This window comes from Cydia pomonella, chromosome 12 (assembly GCF_033807575.1).
Source record: "Cydia pomonella isolate Wapato2018A chromosome 12, ilCydPomo1, whole genome shotgun sequence".
NCBI classification, from domain to species: Eukaryota; Metazoa; Arthropoda; class Insecta; order Lepidoptera; family Tortricidae; genus Cydia; species Cydia pomonella.
Window position 1 is genome coordinate 18,796,860 of NC_084714.1, and position 24,097 is coordinate 18,820,956.

At 36.5% G+C, this 24,097-nt stretch overlaps 1 protein-coding gene across 5 annotated transcripts in view; it reads right to left on the reverse strand.

Annotated features, from left to right (window-relative positions):
- Positions 1-24,097, reverse strand: part of LOC133523806 (tyrosine-protein phosphatase Lar) — a 701,140-nt gene that overhangs the window by 55,245 nt on the left and 621,798 nt on the right. For all 5 annotated transcript variants that reach the window (XM_061859542.1, XM_061859541.1, XM_061859540.1 and 2 more), the window contains one exon: positions 19,276-19,470. In XM_061859542.1, coding sequence (XP_061715526.1) covers positions 19,276-19,470 — 195 coding nt within the window. The remainder of the gene's footprint in view (positions 1-19,275; positions 19,471-24,097) is intronic.

Below are 24,097 nucleotides of genomic sequence, written 5' to 3' on the forward strand. Positions count from 1 at the left end.
ACAAATTGAAATTTAATGCGTGCAACGAATTGTAAACTTTATTAACTGTTGTTAAATAAACTGTTAACAATTTATTTAAACGTTGACTATCATCTAATTTTGATATATTGAATGTAAGTACGTTAAATTTTAATAAAGAGTTTTGGAATGTTCAACACATGTCAATATTTTTTCATTTGTTTTTTAATTTAATTTAATTATATTAGCAGTCAGCGATAAATGGAAATTTAATGCGTGCAACGAATTGTAAACTTTATTAACTGTTGTTAAATAAATTGTTAACAATTAACATTTAACGTTAACTATCGAGTTGCAACTAATTTTGATACGTTGAACGTACATGACATTTTATTGTAGCTTTTTGGAATGTATCAACACATAATTATGATTATTAATTTGTTAATTTTATTATATTTTTAGGTGGCAATCATTACTCACTGAAATATGTTTCCCCTAAAACAAAAGTTTCGTAATCACAAACCGTACCTACTGTCAGTTGAGAATAACTGCATGTCATTAGCTTGTAAAACAATGTGACAGATGGACGTTCTTTTGTAACGTTCGGAACCCTAAAAAGAGACTCTAATAATGTTAATACCAGTTAGCTTATTGTGCTGTAAATTTTTCACCGTTTAAGACTTTATTCCGCCCTGGAGACACTTCAAGACAGACATCTAACATTTTTATTTTCTCCATGCAATTTCGCAAACGTATCAAAATTCAAAGTTATTACTTTTATTTCCAACCGTTTCACTGCATTCCCGGTTCAAGTTTCTTGTTCTATTTTCCCGCAAACAAAGTTACGAGCGCAATCCCACTGCAGTAAAGTAATAAACCGGATTGTTGAAAGTAGTGATGACAGTTAAAATAAAAATGTGGATCATCGTCGCCAAAGTAAAGCCTACGTTGGGCGCCAGCTGAAAGTGCAACGTGCTGCAATATTGTACCCGAAATAACTTACAACTGCAGATAATGTCAACAAGAAGAGTTTATTCGTGGTTCTCTTTTATGGAGAGACGAATGATGATGTTAACAAGTCACGGTAGCCGCACAGTTCAAGATGACTTAAAACATAGACAAAAGTTCGAGCCCTGTATTATATCAAGAAAGTTTCTTGGAACTTTGCTACGGATAATGTTATTTTAATCGTATACTAGCTTTAACCCTTCAAGTGGCGTATGTCGTTTTTGAGTTATTGCAAATTTGATTTTATTTCAATTTTTTCAAATTTAAATAATATAATCGGTCGGCAGTCGGCGGCCTACCACTCCAAGGATTAAGGTCTTGTAAGCAAACCGATCAAATCCCATCAAGCACTGATTTGGAAGACAGCCGCCTTCTTAAAAACTATTGCCAACATTAAATCGTGAGATTAGACAGCTTAATTGTGTGATGTAACCGGGACAGCCTTATAAGACGAGAAGGCTACTATAATCGTCGCCAAAATAGAGTCCCACGTTGGGCGCCAAAAATAATCCAGAGGCCCAGCTCAAACCGGCTACTACGCTGCAAAAATGCAAAATTTTCTTGTTGTGCAAAAACTACGCTTTACTTTCAACGAAAAGAAAGAGACAAGATTTCAAATTCAAGTGAAGACAGATTCGGGCGCTAAAATCGCGGAGGTCCCAACGGTCCGCGAGTAATAAAATGAAACTACCGACCCCTACGTGGTCGGGGCCAGGGGATCCCGTGACAGCCCCGACGATAGGTTAGGGCGTTTCTGACGAAGGTCCCCGCTTTTTGAATTGAAGACAAAAGGCAACAGTTAAAGAGTTTTTGTAGGTGTGCAGCTGGGACGTTAAAGCGCGAAAATGGCGGTTACGTTATTGTGGTAAAAAATGAATGGTATGGGACAGTTGGATGTAGCAGAAAAATGCGTAAAAATTGCGTCCAGTTTAGATTTTTCATTCTTTTGAATATTAATTCAAACAAACATAAATAGTTTTACAATTTCATAAAACAAAGAGCAGATTAGGGACATGTCAGTGAGTGTCAATAATGTACCACGTTTACTTCCAGGTTTTTATCAGACAAACGTCAGATAAACGTCGATCGAAAAATAAACAACATGATTTTCCATTTATATTTTGTCAGATCGATACATTTTTCTTTTTGATATCATGCTACGCTCCCTGGACTGGACTGAAGAAAAGAACAATATTGACAGCTCATAGATCAAATCCATAACAATTTCAGAACAAGATATTAAAATCAGAATCGGCCTCGTGATTCTATGAAATAAAGTCTAAAAAGGCTTTATATACTCAATAAAAATATAACTCATAGCTCAAAATAAGTTCATTTATTGTCCGTTGTATACTTACCACTGAAATTGTACGCATGTCAAATGTATTCCTTCTTGGCGAGTAAACACTGGTCACAAAGTTAATTAAAGCAGTGATGTCTTGTCCGCCATGCCCTTAATACTGCAAGATCCAGACCGTCCCGTGTTGTGTATTATTAAGGCTCAGAGGTGTTACAAACGTCTCCTGCTTCCTGAAGTGATTTATCTAGCCAGACTAACTTGAGAGGTCTACCGCAATATAGGAGCGGAGATTTTAGTTGAATTAGTGCATATAATGTTTATATTTTAACACTATCTAGTTGTAATGGTAAGGAAGGAAGAGTAATGCTTGTCCAGTATATGTTTGCTTATGGATTTATTCGTTCTTTGACGGTTAGAGGGTAGTCTTCACATATTCTTGGCACGCTATGAAAACCATATATTAGTGGCGGTGATTCCTATAAATGTTCCAAATTTTAGCTATCTACGTCAAATGTTATCTGAGAAAATCGCATTTAACCGATTTGCAAGATCAAAGTGATTCCATAAGTGTTGTGTGAACAACGTTTCGTACGGCACAATAAAAATTGTTGATTATTAAGAGCAACGAGTTATCGTATACCCACGTCCTAACTAAGCGTTTTTTAAGAACTTCAGGATGCTTCCCAATTAATTAAATTAAAATTAAATTAAATTAAATAAATACACACATTAAGGACACTTTTGTTCCGGTTTTGGGATTTCTACACGAACCACATAAAATAAAGTATTCTTTATTCAAAACATTAGGCAGGATGTGGATGGAGAAGACGAATTCATATAAGCAAATTTTAGAAAACATATATTGTTATGTAGTGAATAAACAAAAACACGAAATATGGAAGAAAAACCATATTGTTAACTCTTTGTAACCAAAGTTACACATAGGATTCATGATATTGTAACAAGATAGACATTCAATCTGGGGGTCGTTGAATCAAAGCGATCAAATAAAAAATATGGCGCTCCTGATCCGTAGGCTTCTCGATTTATATCTTGTGTTGGCGCAAGTGCAGAAGATGAGGCGGGTTAGATATATTTTTTATTTTTATTTATTTAGTATGCTTTGCTAATATAATTGGATTGCTCTTTAATTATGGTTACCTATTGCAACAGTAAAAACCGTTGTTATGATGTAAAACTACCCATCAATATATAAAAATCTGATCGCGGTTGCACTGATAATTTCCTTGATGAATTGCGTGTCTGTCTATGCCACATTACTATCGCGATTATAACGTTCACTAGGTTCGTCATTTATATTGTTAAAAATATTAACAATAACATGACCTGTTTTCCACTGCTGTAATGCTACAGCAGTAACGCTCACTAAGAATAATCTAATCAAAAACCCTTTTATTATCAGGCAAAAAGGCCCATAAATACGTACCTAACAGATTAACATACACACAGCTTTTTGCTGCGTACCTGTTCTGGTGTAGATTTAGGCGGGTTTCCACGGAATCGCTGAAATACCACACCTACCGGCCAAAAGTCCGCGCTCACCACGGCTTCCAGCAGCGGCCGCGACACGCGTTCCACGAACGAGCTGAAGTGCTGCTGTCGCAATCAAAATGTAACCTGACGGATTTTTTCTTCGGCACTTGCGCCGCGGCAGGTGCCAGCTCAATACCCCTTGTTCCAACCCTTTGATATGTCAGCTCTGGACCCGATAGCTCCAGACACGTCGGTTCGAGTTAACTTCGGGACTAGTTTTTTGAAGAGGAAATTTCGCGTTTGTTAAAGACATTCCAGTCCCTACCGACTTCTAACATACGTTAGGTACTTTTATTGTTTTTTTTAAGAACTTCAAAGGTGTATGTGAAGTCGGCATTGGGATAGCGTGGGGACTACAGCCCGAGCCCTCTCGCGCATGTGAGGAGGCCTGTGCTCAGCAGTGGGAGTGGTATTATTTTATGAACTTACTTAAGGCTTAAACAACTTTCTCTAATTGATTGTTAATGTAAACTATGGTTAGTCATCCTCATAGGTACATACTGTAATAGACTTTCGTGTACTGTTTCGCATTTAGCATTTGTAGTAAAATGTTTTGTATCTAAAGCAATGCCATAGCTATTTGCTATTTAAGAACAAATTATTACGATGTTATTGACTCCGGATATTTTAAAAATTCACAACCGAAATAAACAATAGAATATACTGTTTTATTATTTCGTATTTGTTCCAAATACAACGCCGGTATAAAATTTGATGTCATAAAGATGATTCTAACAATTCCGAATAGACCCAGGGGCTTCAAATAGCCCCAAATGATAGTACTTACTTTTATATAGACACAAAATGCTAATGGAAGAGACATTTGAATGCGAATCCTGGCTTTAAAGCTCCTTAAACTGTCGCAATTCAAGGATAGTTTAACGACGCGCCCGCATTATGAAATCCAGCCTTAGCCGTAAACAAAAAGGTCCCAGAATATAAATTACAGCACAACACGTGTGTTCATGCTTTATAACCTCAAAACAATGGGAGATTATGACCTGAGCCTTCCAGTTATTATGGTCTGTGTTCACCTCTCGCCCTAAGGGACGCAGATACACCGCCGTGATTGCGCCCTACGCCAGATTAGGACTAATTTACATACAAATGCCGAATCCTGGGAAGTTTGAATGGGCAACGGTTGGTTGTTGTTATAGCAAAAAGCCGGGTTTAATTCGAACAACAATAACAGTGGGGGGGCGTGTTGGGATTAGGGACGGCCGTGTCACTTCCAGCGGTGCCTTTTTTGTATTTCTTTGGTATGCACTTTGAACAAAAGAGTCGCGTCAAAATGTAATCCAGTTTAAGCTCGTGCCTGGGGCCTAGTTTTTATGCCTGAAAATTAGTTTTTACCGCCAGTAGTTTTATGGGCAGTATGAATTATTTTAAGTTGTTTCCTTATGTAAATCTCCACTTATAATCGACTTTTGATGGCTATAATTATAGAGGTCACAGGCACCGCGATGTCATAGTAAACTGACGTCATTAATTTATTTCCACCCATCTTCTCAAGAGTAGCAACCACGTACGAAAATGCAACGTAAGATGAGAACAATCATTCTGTGGCCCTAGTGAAAAAGGGTACAAGTCTCTGGCAGTGCAGGTGTAAAGGGGTGTAAGTTCCATGTAACACTTATGCCCTTATACACCTAAACTGCCAGAGACTTGTACCCTTTTTCACTGGAGCCACAGCATTGTATATTAAAACATCATTGTAATCATCGAGTCTCCTTCTCTTAAATGTTATGGATGTTGACTTGTTGATTAATATTTAGTTCTAAACATAAAAAATAAAGTTTATGCTCTAGAGCATTTTACTTTGTAAGTACGTTTTTTTTCTCTTTTTTACGATATATAAATAAAACTTTGGTTTTAAATGGATTTGTTGTACAGTCAGCATCAATAGTAGCGGATGAAACAACGCGCCAAAAATATTTGACATCCCAGATAACTTTTCCAAATATCGATAAATTTCTAAAATTCACATTCAAAAGTATATCTTTTACGGTCTTAGTTGTTCTATATTTAAGACATCACTTTTTGTTAAGCTGTTACAGAATGGTAATGGTAGATACTTATGAAGCGTTATTTGATCCGCTACTTTTGATGTTGACTGTACACTTACATTCTGATAATTAACTCCCCATAGTCCCCATTCCATAAATAACGATATTATAATCTCAATTGTAAATTGAAGGTACCCTCAAGAAATACTACTGAAGTTTATACTTGGCCGTGTTTTTTTTTTAATGCACATGTAGTTTACTTTTCTCGTATTCGAAATGAAAAGAAGAGTGTTTAACTTGGGTGTATGGAACCATTTCAGTCTCGGACTCTTTGCCTTCTTACTGCGTCGAAACACGAAACTACCTCATCAGAAAAGGTTGTCTTTCATCCCTTGATTAACAATATTCCATTTAAAAAAGTTTTTTGTGTCTTATTATTTAATTTATAGATAAACAATTTTGTAAAAATCGATTTGAAATGAACAGACGGCTTATCCGTCAAGAGGCGGTTACAGACTAATGTTTTTTTCTGCGCGTGTACGGTCGTTTCGGCGTTATATTTCACTATTTCATTAAATTTGATCTATACGCGTCTACATGCGTTTTCAAAAACCAGCTTATAAGCGCATATAGGCTAGTCTGAAACCTTCCTAACACAGGTGCAACTGGAACAAACGTACAGCTGCAAGATTGGCGAAGTCAAGCGCCGTAAACACTTCACGGTCGGTTAGAACAAAGTGCACCCAATAAACATGGTGTCGCTGTTCGCTGCTCGCCAGTAGACATATGTAGAAATAGAGCTCGCATGTAGATCGAGATCGCAAACATTTTTAGAAGACAAACAACCAAAAAAATATATATATATTTGTAACGTTGGTTTGTAAAGATGTTTGTGGGTCGTTCGGTCGGTTAGTTTATTTCTGTGTCATTCTTGTGACAGTGACAATAACGCGAGAGCCGTAGCGCCAAAACATGATATAACTTTTTTTAAGTGTGACTATACATCCAAATTGATGGGCCAAATTGGCTACCGAATGGACACCGCAGACTAGCCGGGGCGGAGGCAGACTAAAAAAAGAAATGGCGATGACCTTTTTTGCAGCGACTGGCGAGAACATGCACCAAACCGTGATGAGTTGCAGAAGAAAGGGGAGGCCTTTGCCCAGCAGTGGGACACAAAATAAACTACTAAAACAAGGTGTGACTATTGTTTCAAGTAAAAAAAAGTCAGTCAAAGGGGACAGTCAATTTTGTTAAGCCATTTGGTACCAGAATAATCTGAAGATATACTCGTATAATAGAATCGGAATTCAAATTACTCGCCACAGGTAATTTCTAGATTACGATACGAAACAAGCTGTTCTCTCGTGGGACAAGCGCCTTCAGACGTATTCTTACTAGCAGCACTGAAAACAATGGCATTGGATATCTACGTATAAATATGTCCGTGATGGCGTGTCTTGCAAGTTACCGATATATCGTGGAATAAACTTCCAACGAACTCTCCCTCTGCGGTTCAACTATTGTATACTATCTACATAAACATCTTGTGTACGCTTGTAGGAGTATGAAGGTATTTGAATATTGAGCGATCGGTTGTTTTCCTTGTGTCGAATACCTATTCCCATTTACGTATGGTAATATTTTTATCCCACTGTCTATGAACGGAGGTGAAGTTAACAGGTTCACTGCGGTATGACGTCAATTCGAGTTCGTATACTAAAGGAACCGTTCGGATTCATATTACACCAGCATTACTCCTGCAGTAATCCAACGTGACATTACTGCCGACACATAGCTGAATGAAAATATAATTTTGAGAAAGTTAAGACTTTCATATCTTGATAATTCTCCTAGTTAAGTAATGAGGAGATGTCAGCAAATTAATACATCTTCTATGATTAAATTAAACAATTAATTTACAAGTGAAAAGTACAAATAAAATAAAATAATGTCATAAAATGCGTCAACAGCGGCGTAATTAAAAGAAAAATGTGCGTTATTCATAAATGTCCAGCAGAATAGAGGCTTTATATACCGTCCAGCAACACTCGATCTCCCTCGCTTCTATTGCTTTACAAAAAATTACCACCTTCCCTGTACTTAGAGCTCATTTTAGAGTGGCCAAGGAAACTTTATCATGGCACACATTTAATCTAGCTCTTACGGAGACAGGAAGCGGTCGATTTACTTACGCCCTCCGTGGTTGATTAAGTACGAGGTAATGTTATTTCCTGGACTTATGTGACGTGCAAAGCTGTCTTAATGAACGGGGCGTAAAGTATAATTTGTGAGTATATATTAGGTAAATAAATTGGTCAGTGAGAAAGGAAATTGGAGACCATGATATAAACGGGTAAGGAAAAAGTGACAATGTAAAGCTTTGATGGATGTAGATATTATGTCTATTTGTGTTTTTATGTAGCCATACTCTAAATAAATTATACACTAAAATAGATGTACGGCAGGCCTCGAAGGAGGTGGCGGCATGATCTTGAAGTCTTTCGGAAAGATTGGCCTAATATTGCCATAAACCGAGACGCGTGGAAGAAAGAGAGGGAGGCCGTTGCCCAGCACTGGGACACAACAGGCTAGCAAATAAAATAATAATAGATGTCAATTATTATACTCATTATCATACATCATTATCTCTGATTCTGCTTTTTTACTCAATTTATAATCCTATTTTTTCACGTTTTATATGTATTTATTAGTTAGAATTAATTAAGAAGTAAATAAAATACTTAAAAAACATGAGTGAGAAAAAAAAAACATAAACACGAAAATAACGCTCATACGGGCGGATAACACATTCACAACTTCATACTTTCCCAAACTTCGAGCGTATTTCGCCTCCACGGTTATATTATAAACAGTTAAGAACTAGAAATGATATTATAAAGTTTCAAGTAGGTAAAACAAAGAAAGTTACTTCGGTTAATAAAGTAAACGGTCAATATTCGCTTTGCAAAGAGGGGAGGTTATTCTTCTGGAAACATTTTAAGTTATTAATGAAATGAGTACTTAACTTACTTATAAAGCTATTTTATTAAAGGTTTTCTAGCGTAGTCGATAATGATCATGCTTGCTAATGGTCACGGGTTTGAATCTTGGTAATTTATTTGTGTGTATGTTATTTATGTATTTAGCTATAACTATATTTTATATATATCTTCATCTAGTACCCAAGGACGGAAATTACGGGCAATAGGAATGGGGCCAGTACAGCGGTGTTACGCACACGAATTCGAGCCAATCGTGCAGTCTAATGCCACAATGCAATTGGTTGACGAGTTCGAATCGCGCGCGTGATTGGTCGCAACTAGTTGCGTTAGACTGCACGATTGGCTCGAATTCGTAAGAGACCACTGAAATAGCACCATTCTTAGTGCCCGTAAGCCCGTACAGATATATGTCAATGGATTGATCTGTGTAAAAGTTGTCCTATGATATTTATTTATTGTCATGCCAAGGTGTCGAGAAAATGATATCTTTGCTGCAAAAACCTTTTCCTTTTAACCTTGCCGTGGTTGAGTAAAAGATGCCTGACCAGTGTTGTCACATACAATTTTGCCGAAGTGGTAGAACAGGGTGCAAAAATAGGTAGAAATGGGTGGTTTTAAAATGAAAAACAGGTAGATGTACCACTCAATAGCAAGTACATTTTTATGATTAAAAATATGTATACAATTTTTCAAATTATTTATTAGTCTTTAATATTGTGATGTTAGTACAGTCAAGGTATTAAAAATCGATACGCACAAAGTGACAAAAATATGTACACACTACCTTAATACATAGGCAATAAGGTCGTGTATACATATTTTTGACACTTTGTCTGTATCGATATTTAATACCTTGACTGTCAAGTGTTTATTAAAGAAATCGAAAAAAAAAATGAGGATTTCCATTGTTTGTAGGTAATGAATCTGCTTGTATAATCTGTTTCTTTGGCAAGTTTTCATTACATCGAATCTAAATTCGGTAGAAATTAAGTAATGTTCCGTGAGTTCCGTCACATGTATTGAGAATTACTTACAATTGTACCATTCTGAAAAATAGGTAGATTTCAGGCCGAGGGAGGTAGATAGATAGAACGCAGGCAAAATAGGTAGATCTACCCAAAAGTTGGTAGATGTGACAACACTGTGCCTGACTCACAATTTACTTTTTCAAACTGCTGTCAGTTTCTATAAGTGAACATCAACTATTTGGAACGTAAATGTCATTACTTGTGTGACACTTTCAGGTAAAATATTCCGACCCGACCAAATGTTCAGAACCCCCTAGTGTTAATTTATTCGATAGCGTGACATGACTTACCTACGCGTTTGCGTTGTCTCATTTTGTATGGGATTTAGAAACAGCGCACTAACCGGGATGTTTTGGAAACTCAAAACCCAATACAAAATGAGACTTAACGCAAACGCGTACGTCACGTTTCGCTATCGAATAAATTTACACTAGGGGCACTAGCTTATTTTTAGACTATTTAAATACTTAATTTCTACTTGTAAAAATTACAAAAAAAACTTTAAAAATAGATTGATTCAGCCGCGCTACCCTGCAGCCAGACCTGCAGTGCTGAGTTAGGGTATGATAGGAGAAGTATGGACCCAGTATGGAGCAGAGCTCAACTGGGGAAGTACCTCCACCTTACAGAACACCGCAGCCAAAGAACACTAGACCCTACTCATAGTGTTTTGTTCCTGCCAGTGAGTAAGGTTGCCAGAGCTCAACGAGGGTGTGGAGTGTTAGGGTCGGCAACGCACATGTAACTCTTCTGGAGTTGCCGGCGTCCATAGGCTACGGAGACTGCTTAACATCAGGCGGGCCGTATGCTTGTTTGCCACCGACGAAGTATAAAAAATAAAAAGAAAGTATCAGACAAATTTTCAGCTTGCCTCAAGTACCTACTTCAAAATTGTATACCAGTTCTCACATAAACATTGATATGACACCCAAAAAAAGATAGGTGGGTACTTAAAATACACAAACAGAAACTACCAGTTTAATATTCTACCTATTTCTGAATACCACTTCAGATACGTTTCGATTTTGAAAATATAATCGTGGAAAACTTTGGTTTTCAAATTTTTAAAATACCTTCAAACTTAAAGTTTTAAAATTTATGACAAGCTTTATAAGACTTATGGCGCCCCGTGAAAATGATCTATTTATTTAATTAACTCCCAAATTTTCATCGCTATCACGGAATGTATTTATAATCAACGTAACCAAAAAGTTACGCTGCGGACCCAACCAAGGAGAAATAATCCAGGGGAATAAATTAAAATTAATGAGATTTGGAGCCCACGGCTTGCTTTAACTGAATTTAAAGTGGTTCACACCTCGGCAAGTGCATAATGGCATTATTAGCGAAATTATTTGCATATCGGGCGGCGACAGCCGGGCGGTTGACGCGGCTTCCGCTGTTTTATTAGCTTTTATATCGCTAAACTATTCTATTCTATTTTTTTAACCGACTTCAAAAAAGGAGGAGGTTCTCAATTTGACTGTTTTTTTTTGTATGTATGTTACTCGATATCTCCGAGAATAGTGAACCGATTTCCATTTTTTTTTAATCGAACGGGTGGATGGTCCTCTTGGCACCAAGTCGGGGTCTGATGATGGGATCTTGGAGAAATCGAGGGAACTCTTCAAATGTTATAGGTACATGTATGGCGCTTTTGTTAATTTTTATTTGAAGTCGGTTTTATTTTTTGTTAAAAAGTTTTATTATTTTGTTAGCCCCATATAGTGTCCCACTGCTGGGCGAAGGCCTCTCCCTGTGATCTCCACAGCTCCCGCTGTTCGGCTATTTCTATTAAAAAACGAAAACTTGGCGATTCGGACTCGCAACCGACGGTACTGTACCATACATTATTTACATAAGGATTCAGGTCTTGGAGACTTTTTGCATTCTAATGATAATTAAATCAAAATGATCATTTTTTTAAATTATATTTTATCTCTGACACCTAGAGACTATTACATCTTTAAAGAACTTTAGTATTTGTTGTTTGTATTTTATAATCATAGTTTTTTGTGTAATTCGACATTTAGAGACTATACATTAGTATACATCTCTAATAAAGTATCGTAATATTTCATTGATTCCATATTTGTAATTGTATTTTGTTATTTTAATTGCTTGTAAAAATTTAACATGTAAAAGTGCCCCGGTGGCCTAATTGCTGAATAAATGTTTGATTGATTGGTTGATAATATGTTGATTTTGCAACGATTTTATTGATTTTGACGGGTATTTATTAATTTTTAGTATCATCAATGGTATGTGTTTACATTGTAAACAAACAGCACACAAAATAATTCCCCCGAGACAATGAAAAAAGATATAGAATTGTAATAAATATCTTATTGAAAAACCAATAATCTTATTATTTGTTTTCGTTAAATGAAATAAAGCTAGCTTGCCCCTATTACATTTTCTCCATTTCTACTCCAAATCTTTATAACTATAATTAATATTGCCTTAAACTTGGCGCGCTCAGAACTGTATTTCTTCAGTATTCTTATCTTTGCTAAAACAATTCTCGGCAGCTGAACCGCCGCGTTCCACCCGCCCGCTTGTCGCTTCCCTAAACGGCTTATAATTAACATTTCGTCGTCTTCAGGAGCTTATCATATCGCGGGGCAAACAGGGCATGCGCCGAACTTTCATTAACTTGCCCTACAGGCGCGTTCTAAATTCAAAAATATGATCTTAAAGCCGAAACTTACATTTGATATCTAAATGATGTAATTTTGGTATCATTCGCCCGTGCGTCTCGCTCGCGCAAATACATGTACGGGCAAGTAAGAGCGAAATGCACGCGCGAATGACAACTAAAATGACATGATTTTGATGTCATATTGATCTCAAAGTGTACGTTCAAATTGGCCTACTTGGTTTAATAATAGTCAGTGTATCCTGGTCAAATCAGTAAAAATGTGAAATACACTGAGACCAATATAAAATCAGGATCATATTTTTAAAATTGGAATGCGCCTCCTAATTGTATTCGCCGCGTGACCGTTTTTTAATCACCATCATTAATAATTAAACTCGATCTTGGGACGTTTTGGGATTTCTAAGACTATTTTAGTTTAGTCACGCTGTGGCATTCAGAATATTTAGAATAGATGACTGACAATTTTTTTTTATTTCATTGCAAGTTTGAGGAAAGCACTATACAAATCAACAAACTTTTATTCAGCAAATAGGCCACAGGGGCACTTTTACATGTAAATTTTTTACAATCAATAATATTTAACAAAATACAATTTAAAAAAATATGGAATGAATGAAATATTAGACACTTTATTAGGGATATATGCAGTCTCTAAATGTCGAATTACACAAAAAAACTATAATAAAAGAATACAAACAAATACTAAAATTCTTTAGAAATGTAAAATTCTCTAAGTGTCAGAGATAAAATATAAAAAAAAACTATCATTGAAATATCCTTAGAGATGTAAAGGGTCTCCAAGACTTGAATTCTTATATAAACAATTAAAAGACATGAAATTAAATCATACAAACAGACAAAAATCGAATTAAGTGTATCACGTTAATGCCACTCAAACGTAAAGTTAAATACTTACAATCTAACATGACATAATGTACTATTAATTGTGGATCTTCACAAAATTAATATTAGAGAGGTCTTCGACCATTGAAGAAAAGTCCCTGCGGCTTTTTGAGATTCCTCATACTGGTAATTTCTACTATGATTGGCACTTTTTCTTTTATGCATTGTCTATCTTTTTCATTATTCCGTTTGCCGACCCCTGAATGACATAAAGTGCGGTACTTAACTACTAAACTAGGGTAACGCAACGCCCTAAGACTGGGTTAAGCGCATAAGTCCGTAAGCCGTACTCCCAACCTTTGACAGTGCTAACTCCTCGCTAATGTGATGACGTATTATGAGATTAGACATAATCTATATAGTTACAAGATAGGGCTCAGACTGTGTTACTACACTTTAAACTTGTGCGTTAATAAGGGCATCTGGGGGCCTAGACAAGAGACAACCGTTGATAGAATGCCATATTTGGTGATATATGTTCCTTCATTCTCGATAGATCCAGTCCATAGATCCAAAATGGATCTAGTGAGAAATGTTTTTCTTGTTAGATCCAAATATTTATGTTGACAGTTAAAACTGGATCTATAGGGAAAATTCTTTATATCATTAGATCCATTAAATTATACTATTATCAAAATGGATCTAAAGAGAATTTTTTAATATCAATAGATCCAACATGCAATACACACATTCGATCAGCAATAAACGTTCATGTATGATTGTCATCTTGGCTAGGCCCCCTTGGGGGCAATTCTCGACCGGTATTAGACTAAGGGCTCATTTACACGGTGCGAGAACTCGCGTGCGAGTTTCATTACATTGCGGTATTTGATCGGTCGCCGAATTAGTTGTAACCTCAATAGTCCGCAATGTAACTAAAATCGCATGCGAGTTTCATTCATTACATTGCGGTATTTGATCGGTCGCCGAATTGGTTGTAACCTCAATAGTCCGCAATGTAACTAAAATCGCATGCGAGTTCGCGTGCCGTCTAAATCGGCCCTAATAATCCCTTATAGGGATATGTTCGCCTTTGTACATTGCCAACATTATTATTTTTTCCTTTTATTTTATCTTTACCTATCCCTTATGTACAATAAAGTGTTTACATACATACATAATGATGATGATGATGATCTTTCCGGCCGATTTCGACCATGACGACCACTTCGACTCCTAGTTAGCTCGGCGCTCATGCGCCCGAAGATGGCTGACATAGCCGACATACATAATATTAGTCCACTAACTGTCAAGTCGTATGGGTTACCATGGCATCCACTAATAATATTTCATTTCATTTCATTTATTAATTGCATTCCATGGTACATACAGATGTTATCTTAAATTAAATTGTCACAACATGGACCCTGAGTAGGGTATAGCAACTTAACCTTATTAACTAAATACTTAAAATTACCTTACAAAACATATTATTACCTAATATTAACATATACACATATTATTACCTAATATTAATATAAACATATTATTATTATTGCCTAATATCTAAATACCGACTAATACCGTTCGAGAAATGGCCCCTGTACTGATGGGTCACTGCCGAGCTTTAAGTGTATTTTCTTGGATTTCACGGGCTTCCTAGTGACTCGCTACGCTTTTGCGACTAATAGGTAAACACAGCGCTTGAAAAGACCGCGACGGCGCGCAATCTAAAATAAGATCTAACATCAATCAAAGGTGAACGCCGTCAAATCATATCCCAGTCAGATTGACACCAGGAAACTAAGTAACGTTCCCGGGCTCTTTTTAATGGCTACAGCATAAAGAACGGGTTAAAGAAACCAAGAGTATTGTATGAAAAAGCCCTCGAAAATTCTTCGGAAACTCAAAGCAAATAGATGACGTTGTATGTTCATTAATTTTGTAACCAGCTGCAATTTTAGCAGTCTGTGTTTTTATATATGTATGTAGCCAATTCGAAAACTTTATTAGAAAATCAAAACGTGAAATCCTTACACACAAACCAAAATCTAACATAAAAACACATTAAAAAAACCTAAACAACTAATCATCGTCAAATTATGTGTATAAGTACCTAAGTTTCATTAATTTTGTTTGTATCGTCTGTTCCACCACTTTGACGTTAGAAATATCGTAGATAGATCTTAATGGGATCGCAGCGAAATCGAAATAAACGTCAATTTGGCATGTCGTTGTGTTATCATTTTTTTCGGACGACCGGTCTGGCCTAGTATAGTGGGTAGTGACCCTGCCTATGAAGCTGATGGTCCCGGGTTCAAATCCTGGTAAGAGCTATTTGGGTGATGAACACGGATATTTGTTTCTGAGTCAGAAAACTGAGTTAGAGTCTGAGTTAGGAAACACCTATGTATTTAAGTATTTATAATTATATATTATATATATCGTTGTCTAGGTACCTACAACACAAGCCTTATTGAGCTTACTGTGGGACTTAGTCAATTTGTGTAATAATGTCCTTTAATATATATATATATTTTTAAAGATCTTTCCAAGATCTTAATCGTGTCTTAATCATTCTTCGAATCGGGCCATTAGTATATTTGTAAGATTGTACTAGTTTGAAACGATCTTTTCAGTGAACGAGCACGCACAACTCTAATTCAAATATTGTTTCAAGTGCAAGCCAAGATGACTATCGTTTCCTCTACGACAGCAATACGTTATCTGTTTCTCTATCGCTACCACTAGCGAACTAAATAGATGGTGTTTTTAGTTGTCGTAGCATAAACGATTGTCATCTTGACTACGCCCCCAGGTACATATCGATATCGGGCAGCTTTTGCGAATAACTGACAGGCCGATATCGTTCGGCGAACTGATTACCAGTAGGCCCCTAGAAATATTATCTACAATAATGAATTCTGAATGAATGTCTGACTTAGTTGATGAACTTTCCTGTACAGCTCTCTTAGGCACCAAGAAAGTTATAAATCATCTAATTGGCCGGTCAGCTGACGTTAATTGTGATTGGCATGCCCTAGACCCAATGTTGAGATTGGTGGTAAGTGCGATAGTCGAGTTATGGCAAACCAGAGTACCGTGACCGTTAAAATGATAAAATACATTTTATTTCATTGACCAATATCCAAAATTGTAATAGTTTTACAAGGGGGCAACGTTGTTATTTAACCGCTCGTGTGATCCCCGATACCCGATATATTGATGAGAGAGATGAGATGAGTGATAATTGATACCCGAGCAAGCAAAAGATTCCAAAATTGAAGTTCGAGTTCGAGAAGTGGAATCTTGAGCGGTGCGAGGGTTTCAAGGCACGTCGGTTAAACAAACTGCCTCCGAGTGGAACACAAAATTGTTCACCACACCACGTGAGGAAAATACTATCTATGAAATACCTAACCTTTTTCAAAATCATCATTTAATTTAATTCAATTCAATTTCAATTATTTATGTGTTTCGAATCTAGGGAGATCCATATATTTTAAAGTCCATTGGTAGAATAAAGAAACAGCTCAAAATTTGCATCACTTTGGCATGTGGATGAAATGCAACTTTCTCATTCGTTTTTGAACACTCAAGAGGATCTTTACCAGTTGGTGCGGTGAAAACAATCATGATGATTGTGGCTGATCCCCCCCCCCCCAACTCGCATTTCAGATTTTGGAATTTTTATTTTATTTTTACTCAGAATGACGGGCTCTCTCGATCCTTTTTCATAAGAGAAAAAAGTGTCCTTAAAATTTCATAAATTTTTTTGTCCGTTTTGTTACGGTCATAGAAGGTTGTACTGAAAAGGTAACCAAACGGACCAGAAAAAGCGGAGACACTATTCTTCTTAGTAAAAACCGGCCAAGTGCGAGTCAGACTCGCGCACCGAGGGTTCCGTACAAGCCTGTAGTTCCATAAGTAAAAGACAATCGAGTCATATAAATTATTAAAAATATTTTTATTTTATGATGTAATTAAAAATTTACGGTTTTCGCAATTTTTCCTTTGTCTGTGCTATAAGACGTTGCTTCGTACCAAATTTCAAGATTCTGAGTTCACGGGAAGTACCCTGTAGGTTTTGATTCCCTTGCGGAAATGTGCGGTATAAACGGCTGTATCTTTTGATTGCGTTAGCTTAGAAGTTTGATTTTTTCACAGCTCCCAGGGACAGTAGACCTGAGTATTCAATATAAATTCCAGCTTCCTCGCGTTCCTGAGAAAAAGTGTCTTTACAGACAGACAAACGGACGGACGGACAACAAAGTGATCCTATAAGGGTTCCGTTTTTTCCTTTCGAGGTACGGAACCCAAAAAATGGAAAGAGCTCGTGATTCTGAGTCGAAATAATATTAAAAATTCCAATTCTAACACAATAGTTACACGATACAAGTTCCCTCTTAAAGCAGACCCTTACCATGAGTCACTGACAGTGTCAAAACTGACATATACGCTATCGAGAACGTAATTTACTTTTTATACATCTCGCACGCACTTATATGCGAGTACAAGCGAGATGCATACAAAGTAAGTATCGTTCTCGACAGCGTTTATGTTAGTGCCGAACTGGTGGTAGCCATAATGGTCCTGTTTTGCCCGAACTTTTTATTCGCCTCCGCAGTGCACCCAATTGGAATGAAACCAGTGGCTGCGGCCTAGGCCGAGACACTGATCCCTTTGATTTATTGGACAGCTTCTCGATCTATTGACGATATGGTTTCAATGTTGTTCTGCTTAAATGATTACGATTTTCGATGTGATACGTAACTCACGAGAATTAAAGAAAGGAATAGGTTGTAAAAGAAGTTAAAGGCATTAAAAAGTTTCTTAAACGTTTGCTGAGGCCGATATGTGAAACTTTTGTTTCGTAAATTTGCTTAGTTAGCCACGTAGAATTTGTCATAAGCATTTACTTAATCCGATTTCAAGTTTTTAGAATTGCCTAAAAACATTCTTCTCAAATGTCATTAATAGCTAATGTTAAAAACCGGCTATTTGCAAAGTACGTATTTCTGTAACTTTTCACATTGCACTTCAGTAACTCTATTTAGATGGCATGTGTATCAGTAACTCAGAAAACAAAATACAGTAGAACCTCGATAACTTGAACCTCGATAAGACAAAATCCTCCTTGACACGAAATAAAATCCTGTCCACTTACCTTCAAATCCCAGAAGCTCAATAACTCTAGATAGTTAACCTCATTAAGACGAAGTAACCAACCATTCTCTTCACGCTTATCCTGTGAGATTTCTATATCAAATATTCACAAAATTAAATTAACTTAAAAAAAAACAAGTATGGTTTGATGTAGCCTCTGTAACTCGAAAACAACAATAAGATTGTTTGTTACGAGTTTGCCTAATTAGTTATTAAATACGAACTGTACATTTGTTTTACCTATGTAACTGGAAACCTCTTTATTTTATCTGTTGTTTTTTGTTTTCTTGTTCTTATCAATATCTTTTTATGTAATGTCTTTCATCTTCTTGTCCTGTGTATGTGTGCTTTATAGAATTAATGTAATTTCTTTCTTTATGATGAACAAAAACCTTTCTACGTTGCGACTCCCTATTCGAAAAAGTTTTACATGAACTTTTTGGCGTTTCCCTCAAGTTTCGTGCTATCAAAGCTCTACCAAAAAAGGTCAAAGGTATCAAGGTTCGCGTGGAAACCGCCGGACGGAAGCCGTGGCTCCGGGCGTCCTGTACACTCTTGGCAACGGTCCGTCCTAAGTGAGTTACGAGCGGTCGGGTTGAGCTGGAGCGAGGCCAGAAGACGAGCTGAAGATAGGAAGGCGTGGCGTGAGCGTGTGAAGGCCCTTTGCACCTCTGGGGTGCTTTAGGACAACAACAACAACAAAGGTTCTACTGTATATTGTTGTTGTATTACAATATCAACTTACCAAGCATCTTATCGTTCAGCAGCGCGTATCTCGGGTTGGACGCGATGTCGAGCGGCAGCGAGTTCCACAACCAGCGCACTTTGGGCGTGGGCGTGCCGGTGGCATGGCAGGGCAGCGTGGCCGTGTGGCCCACCTCCACCACCATGGTGGACGACGGCGGCGCGATCGAGGGGAAACCGGGGGGCACTTTGTCGGCTGGAACAAGGAAAAAAAATTAAGCACATTTTTTAACGATTATCAACATTCGAGTTTGTCTGTCGTGAGATATTTAGATACGATTTAACTCACGTATTTTATAGTAAGCGACATATTCCAGAGAGCCTAGGCTCCATAGGTCTCCATTTTTAATTACTAACAGTATTGAGCATCGGTCACGATATCCGCGCCTCGGATATGTAATACGTGGCACAAGCCATAAAATTAGTGCGTGAAACTGTTAGTGCTCGAAAATTTCGTACGAGTAACTAAAAAGATTCCTTATGTTTTACGGCTAATATTTCACTATGTACTGTTTTTATTTGACCTTATCGTGGTATTTAGTTAACGTTATTAAATATATTTAAAATGTTATGTCGTCAATTTTACGACTTGACCTTTTCGTGATAAATATTTAATATTAAAGGATGTCCCGCAATCCATTAACCATACACGAGATAACAGACTCTTTGAAGGATTATTGAATTTATTCTACTTAATGCCGAGAGGACCTTTATGTGAGGTTATTAAAGGGAATACCAAGTATATAGTTAAAGAAGCGGATCAGACAACGCGTCAATAAAGATATGATTTTAGATATACAGGGTGGCCAAAAAATATGTGCATTCCCGTTGCCAGGGCGGTTATGGAATCATACTAAGCAACTTTTACTATAGGACCAGCCCCGAAATCGAAAAAAAATTATACCTTCCCATAGAAAATGGACCAGCTAAAATGTATAAAACAGCCAGAAAATTTTAGTCGTACGACTAAAATTGTACGATTAGTACAAGACAGTGTGCGGTGATTTTATTAGCTCTTGTAAAGCGATAGCTAGACTTTACAAGTAGCACGTGGACTACTGGCCGTTGACTCCAAAATGGTGGTTAAACGCGTTTCAAGATTTATTCTCCATTCACTGCACACTACCACATTAGTTAACTGTATAATAAGCGTTTGTTAGTCGTATACCTTGAAATCAAAAAATCCTTGTAGCTTTTCACCTATTCGCGTTTCGCCGTGATAGCGTATTTTGTTGTAGCGTTTACACGGTTTACCGGTGGTATATTTTGTTACTCGCATATATTTTTAATAGATTTTTACAACAGTAGCAAATTTAGATGTAGCATGTATTCAGTTACAGTTTGAACAATATTAATAAGCAAAAAAAAAAGGAATTAATCACGAGGCGTGACTATCAAGATGGCGCTCGAACCGGAAGACTTGACTAACTCGAATATGTCAGTGTCAAAAGTGACGTTACTTCAAACAAAAACGTCACTTTTGACATTGACAGGTCTGATCCATATTGTATCTAGATCAACTTTTTGACGTATATTAAAATTAGAATCAGACCGGAAGCCTCGAGCAGAAGCTAATACCTATAACGTATATGCCACAATATAACATATGAAACTGACAGATCCTGTTTCATTAATAATTGTTTACTTACGTTCCGGAATGTCAATATAATATGTCTGCTACATATGTAGGTATATGATACATAATGTATGTAGCACAAATATTATATTATATTGTTATTAAACAATTACATATACATAAATAGAGCTTTATATAAATATGTGTATATAAAGTCCCCAAATATATATTGATTTGTTTTACAACGGCGTTATTTTGTGGTTTTTTTGTGACTAAGTAATTATAACAGATCATTGATTAGTTCATGTTTAATTCAAGTAATCCAAGCAACAACAAATAAATGTTTCACGTTGAGCATAGTTTTTCATATTTCTAGATTTAGATAACACAGATTAGATAATCTAATTGCAGGCATGTTTATATATAAGAATTCATATCATGATCGTCAACATAGATATACAATACTAGACAGCAATATAGCCACTTAAGCATTTCTTAAGTTCCAGATACCGTAATAACAGACCCTCGTGCAAGCAGACATTTGAAAGCAACTTTTAATGAAACACGAAGCAAAATGAAAACAGAAAACTGTAGCAAAACCTATAACGAACGTACCTACAATATATTACAATTTGCGGGCACTCTACAGGCTCTGTAATTAATATCAAGTTTGTGGCAAATTTATGAAGGCACGACGCCTATCCGTACAATTTACGACCCTATTTTTATAACGCTAAAGCTTTGTTTTATTTATCTGAGTTATCGCTTTTGTACAAGTTCAAAATTCAGAGGTGAGATGAATCCGAAATGTACTCTTTTGTTTTTATCCGGGCTCTGTAGGGCTCTCGTAAAAGTGACCGGAGATAAGTTATCTTTTACTTAATTAGCTTTTAGATGAGATGTTTTAGTGGAATATTAATGCTTACTTCTCAGTTGCTGTACAAACTTGGACTTTACGTAAATAATTAAAAAGACGTACGTTTGATAATGGTAAAAGTATTTTTTATTAACCAAAATGTACTAGAATAAAGAATTTGTAGAACAAGTCATTCATTCTTTGACGAGTGACAAATAGTTTCGTCAAATCGAATGCAAATACAGTGGAATCAACTTGGAACAGAATCGTGAAAATCGTGAAATGTGAATACACACAACCTTAAATAATTTATTGTTTTTAAAATTAGTTGATTGTCCTAACACAACGGAACCAGTAAAGTTAAGACTTATTCATAATTTAATAACCCGGCCTATGCAGCCGACGCGACGGTCCCGAGTTCATATTCTGGTAAGGGCATTTATTTGTGTGATGAGCACGGATATTTGTTCCCGAGTCATGGGTGTTTTCTATGTATTTAAGTATTTATATATTATATATATCATTGTCTTAGAACCCACAATACAAGCCCTATTGAGCTTACTGTGGGACTTAGTCAATTTGTGTAATAATGTCCTATAATATTTATTTATTGATTTAATTACAGTTATTGACTATGTCAGTCATTAGCTACGTACAACTTTTCTGCAATATACCCTTTGTTTTTCGTTGGTTAAGTTTAAGTATTTTCTTAAGGATTTGCCACACTGGATGCGTTATGCGGGCAAGAAATTATGACCTGACCTGACCGCAGCCCGCATACCGCAGACCGCATTCAGTGTAGCAAATCCCTTAAAGCTATAAAAATAAACCACGCGAGGGCTAACCTTTTTTTGATGTCACTCGATTTATGAATATAAGTTGAAGTATCTCCTCGCTTAATTAATCACCATAATAAATTAATCCCCTCAAGTGCTTTTGACCTTTTAACACAGCGTCTTATAGAACACAAATCAAAAATTCATCACGTCAAACCCCACCCAGGCCCTGATCCGCAACAGAATAATGCAATTTATTCCTACCTCCCCAATTTTCGAAGTACAACCAAAGAAACCCCTTAACGAAACTGTTCAAACTTTGCTGCCCGAAATAATGTCAGTCTTACGAACATAATCAAATTTCACCTCCTTTCGGGGATGAGATTTCATTTTGTAAATTAACATTTGAGGCCTATTCTGTTTTTCAATTCTATGCTTATATGTAGTTTTTATCTTATTTTGATATGACTTTGACCGTCACGGAACCTTGAGCGTAAGTTGATCACGCTGATTGGTGGTAACAACACATATGCATGGTCTACAACACTTGGTAAACTTGTATGTAAACATACCTTTTAGTTACGTCCGTTTATTTTAAGTATGTTTTAGTGAGAGCGTTTAAGGAAGTAAGTGTTCATCTCAAGAATATACTCGTATGTACCTAACAATGTAACCTATTATCCCGTCGCATACTTCTGTTGTTTCTCCAATAAATAACTAAAAAAAATCAAAATGCATGGGCTAATTTGAACGTGAATTGACATTAAACCGATGTTAGAATGATATTGGAATCATATCTGCTGCCATTCGCGCGTTCATTTCACTCAGACTTGTCCGCACAAGTATTAGTGCGAGCGAGCGCGAATGACAGGTAACTGATATGATTCCAATATCGGTTTGATGTCAGTACACGTTCGATTAGGCCTGACAACCATGAGTCGTCACATAAGGCGTTTCGTTTGCACTTTTATTTTATTTTATTTTTTATTTATTTAAACTTTATTGCACAATACATGAAGAGTACAAATGGCGGACTTAATGCCAGAAGGCATTCTCTACCAGTCACTTTTAGTGATGAGATGTTTGATATTATTATGAATGAATGAATGAATGAAATCGTTTATGAATGAATTATTATATGGGTATCTTTATGTCTAACATTGTAACATTTCGCTTGTAATCGTGAAGGAACTGACTTTTGAACCAGGGAAACCGACTTTGAGAGCCAGGTACCAATGTTTTGTAATAACTCAAAGTTTTAATAAAGATTATTTTATTTATATTTATATTACGACTCAATGTCGTATCAAAATCAGATGAAAACCTTGTCAAATTGTTATAAATAGAATCAGTATCTTTCTCTATATACATTTTACGGACATTTTAAGATTTACGGACGGCATTTCCGTTTCAATTCAGGATTGAATTAGTCTTCAAAGGGATATTAAATCGCAGAACTTACCTGATATTTTTGTTGAGGCTTTTGTCTTCAATTTGGGATAAGGCGGCTCAAGTTGCGGCTAGAGATTCTTTTTAAAGAGAAAGAGTTGTGAAATCGGTGCTGAGGAATGTCAGAAAATATTATTCCTGGAAAATGGCAGGGATGAAAGTAAGT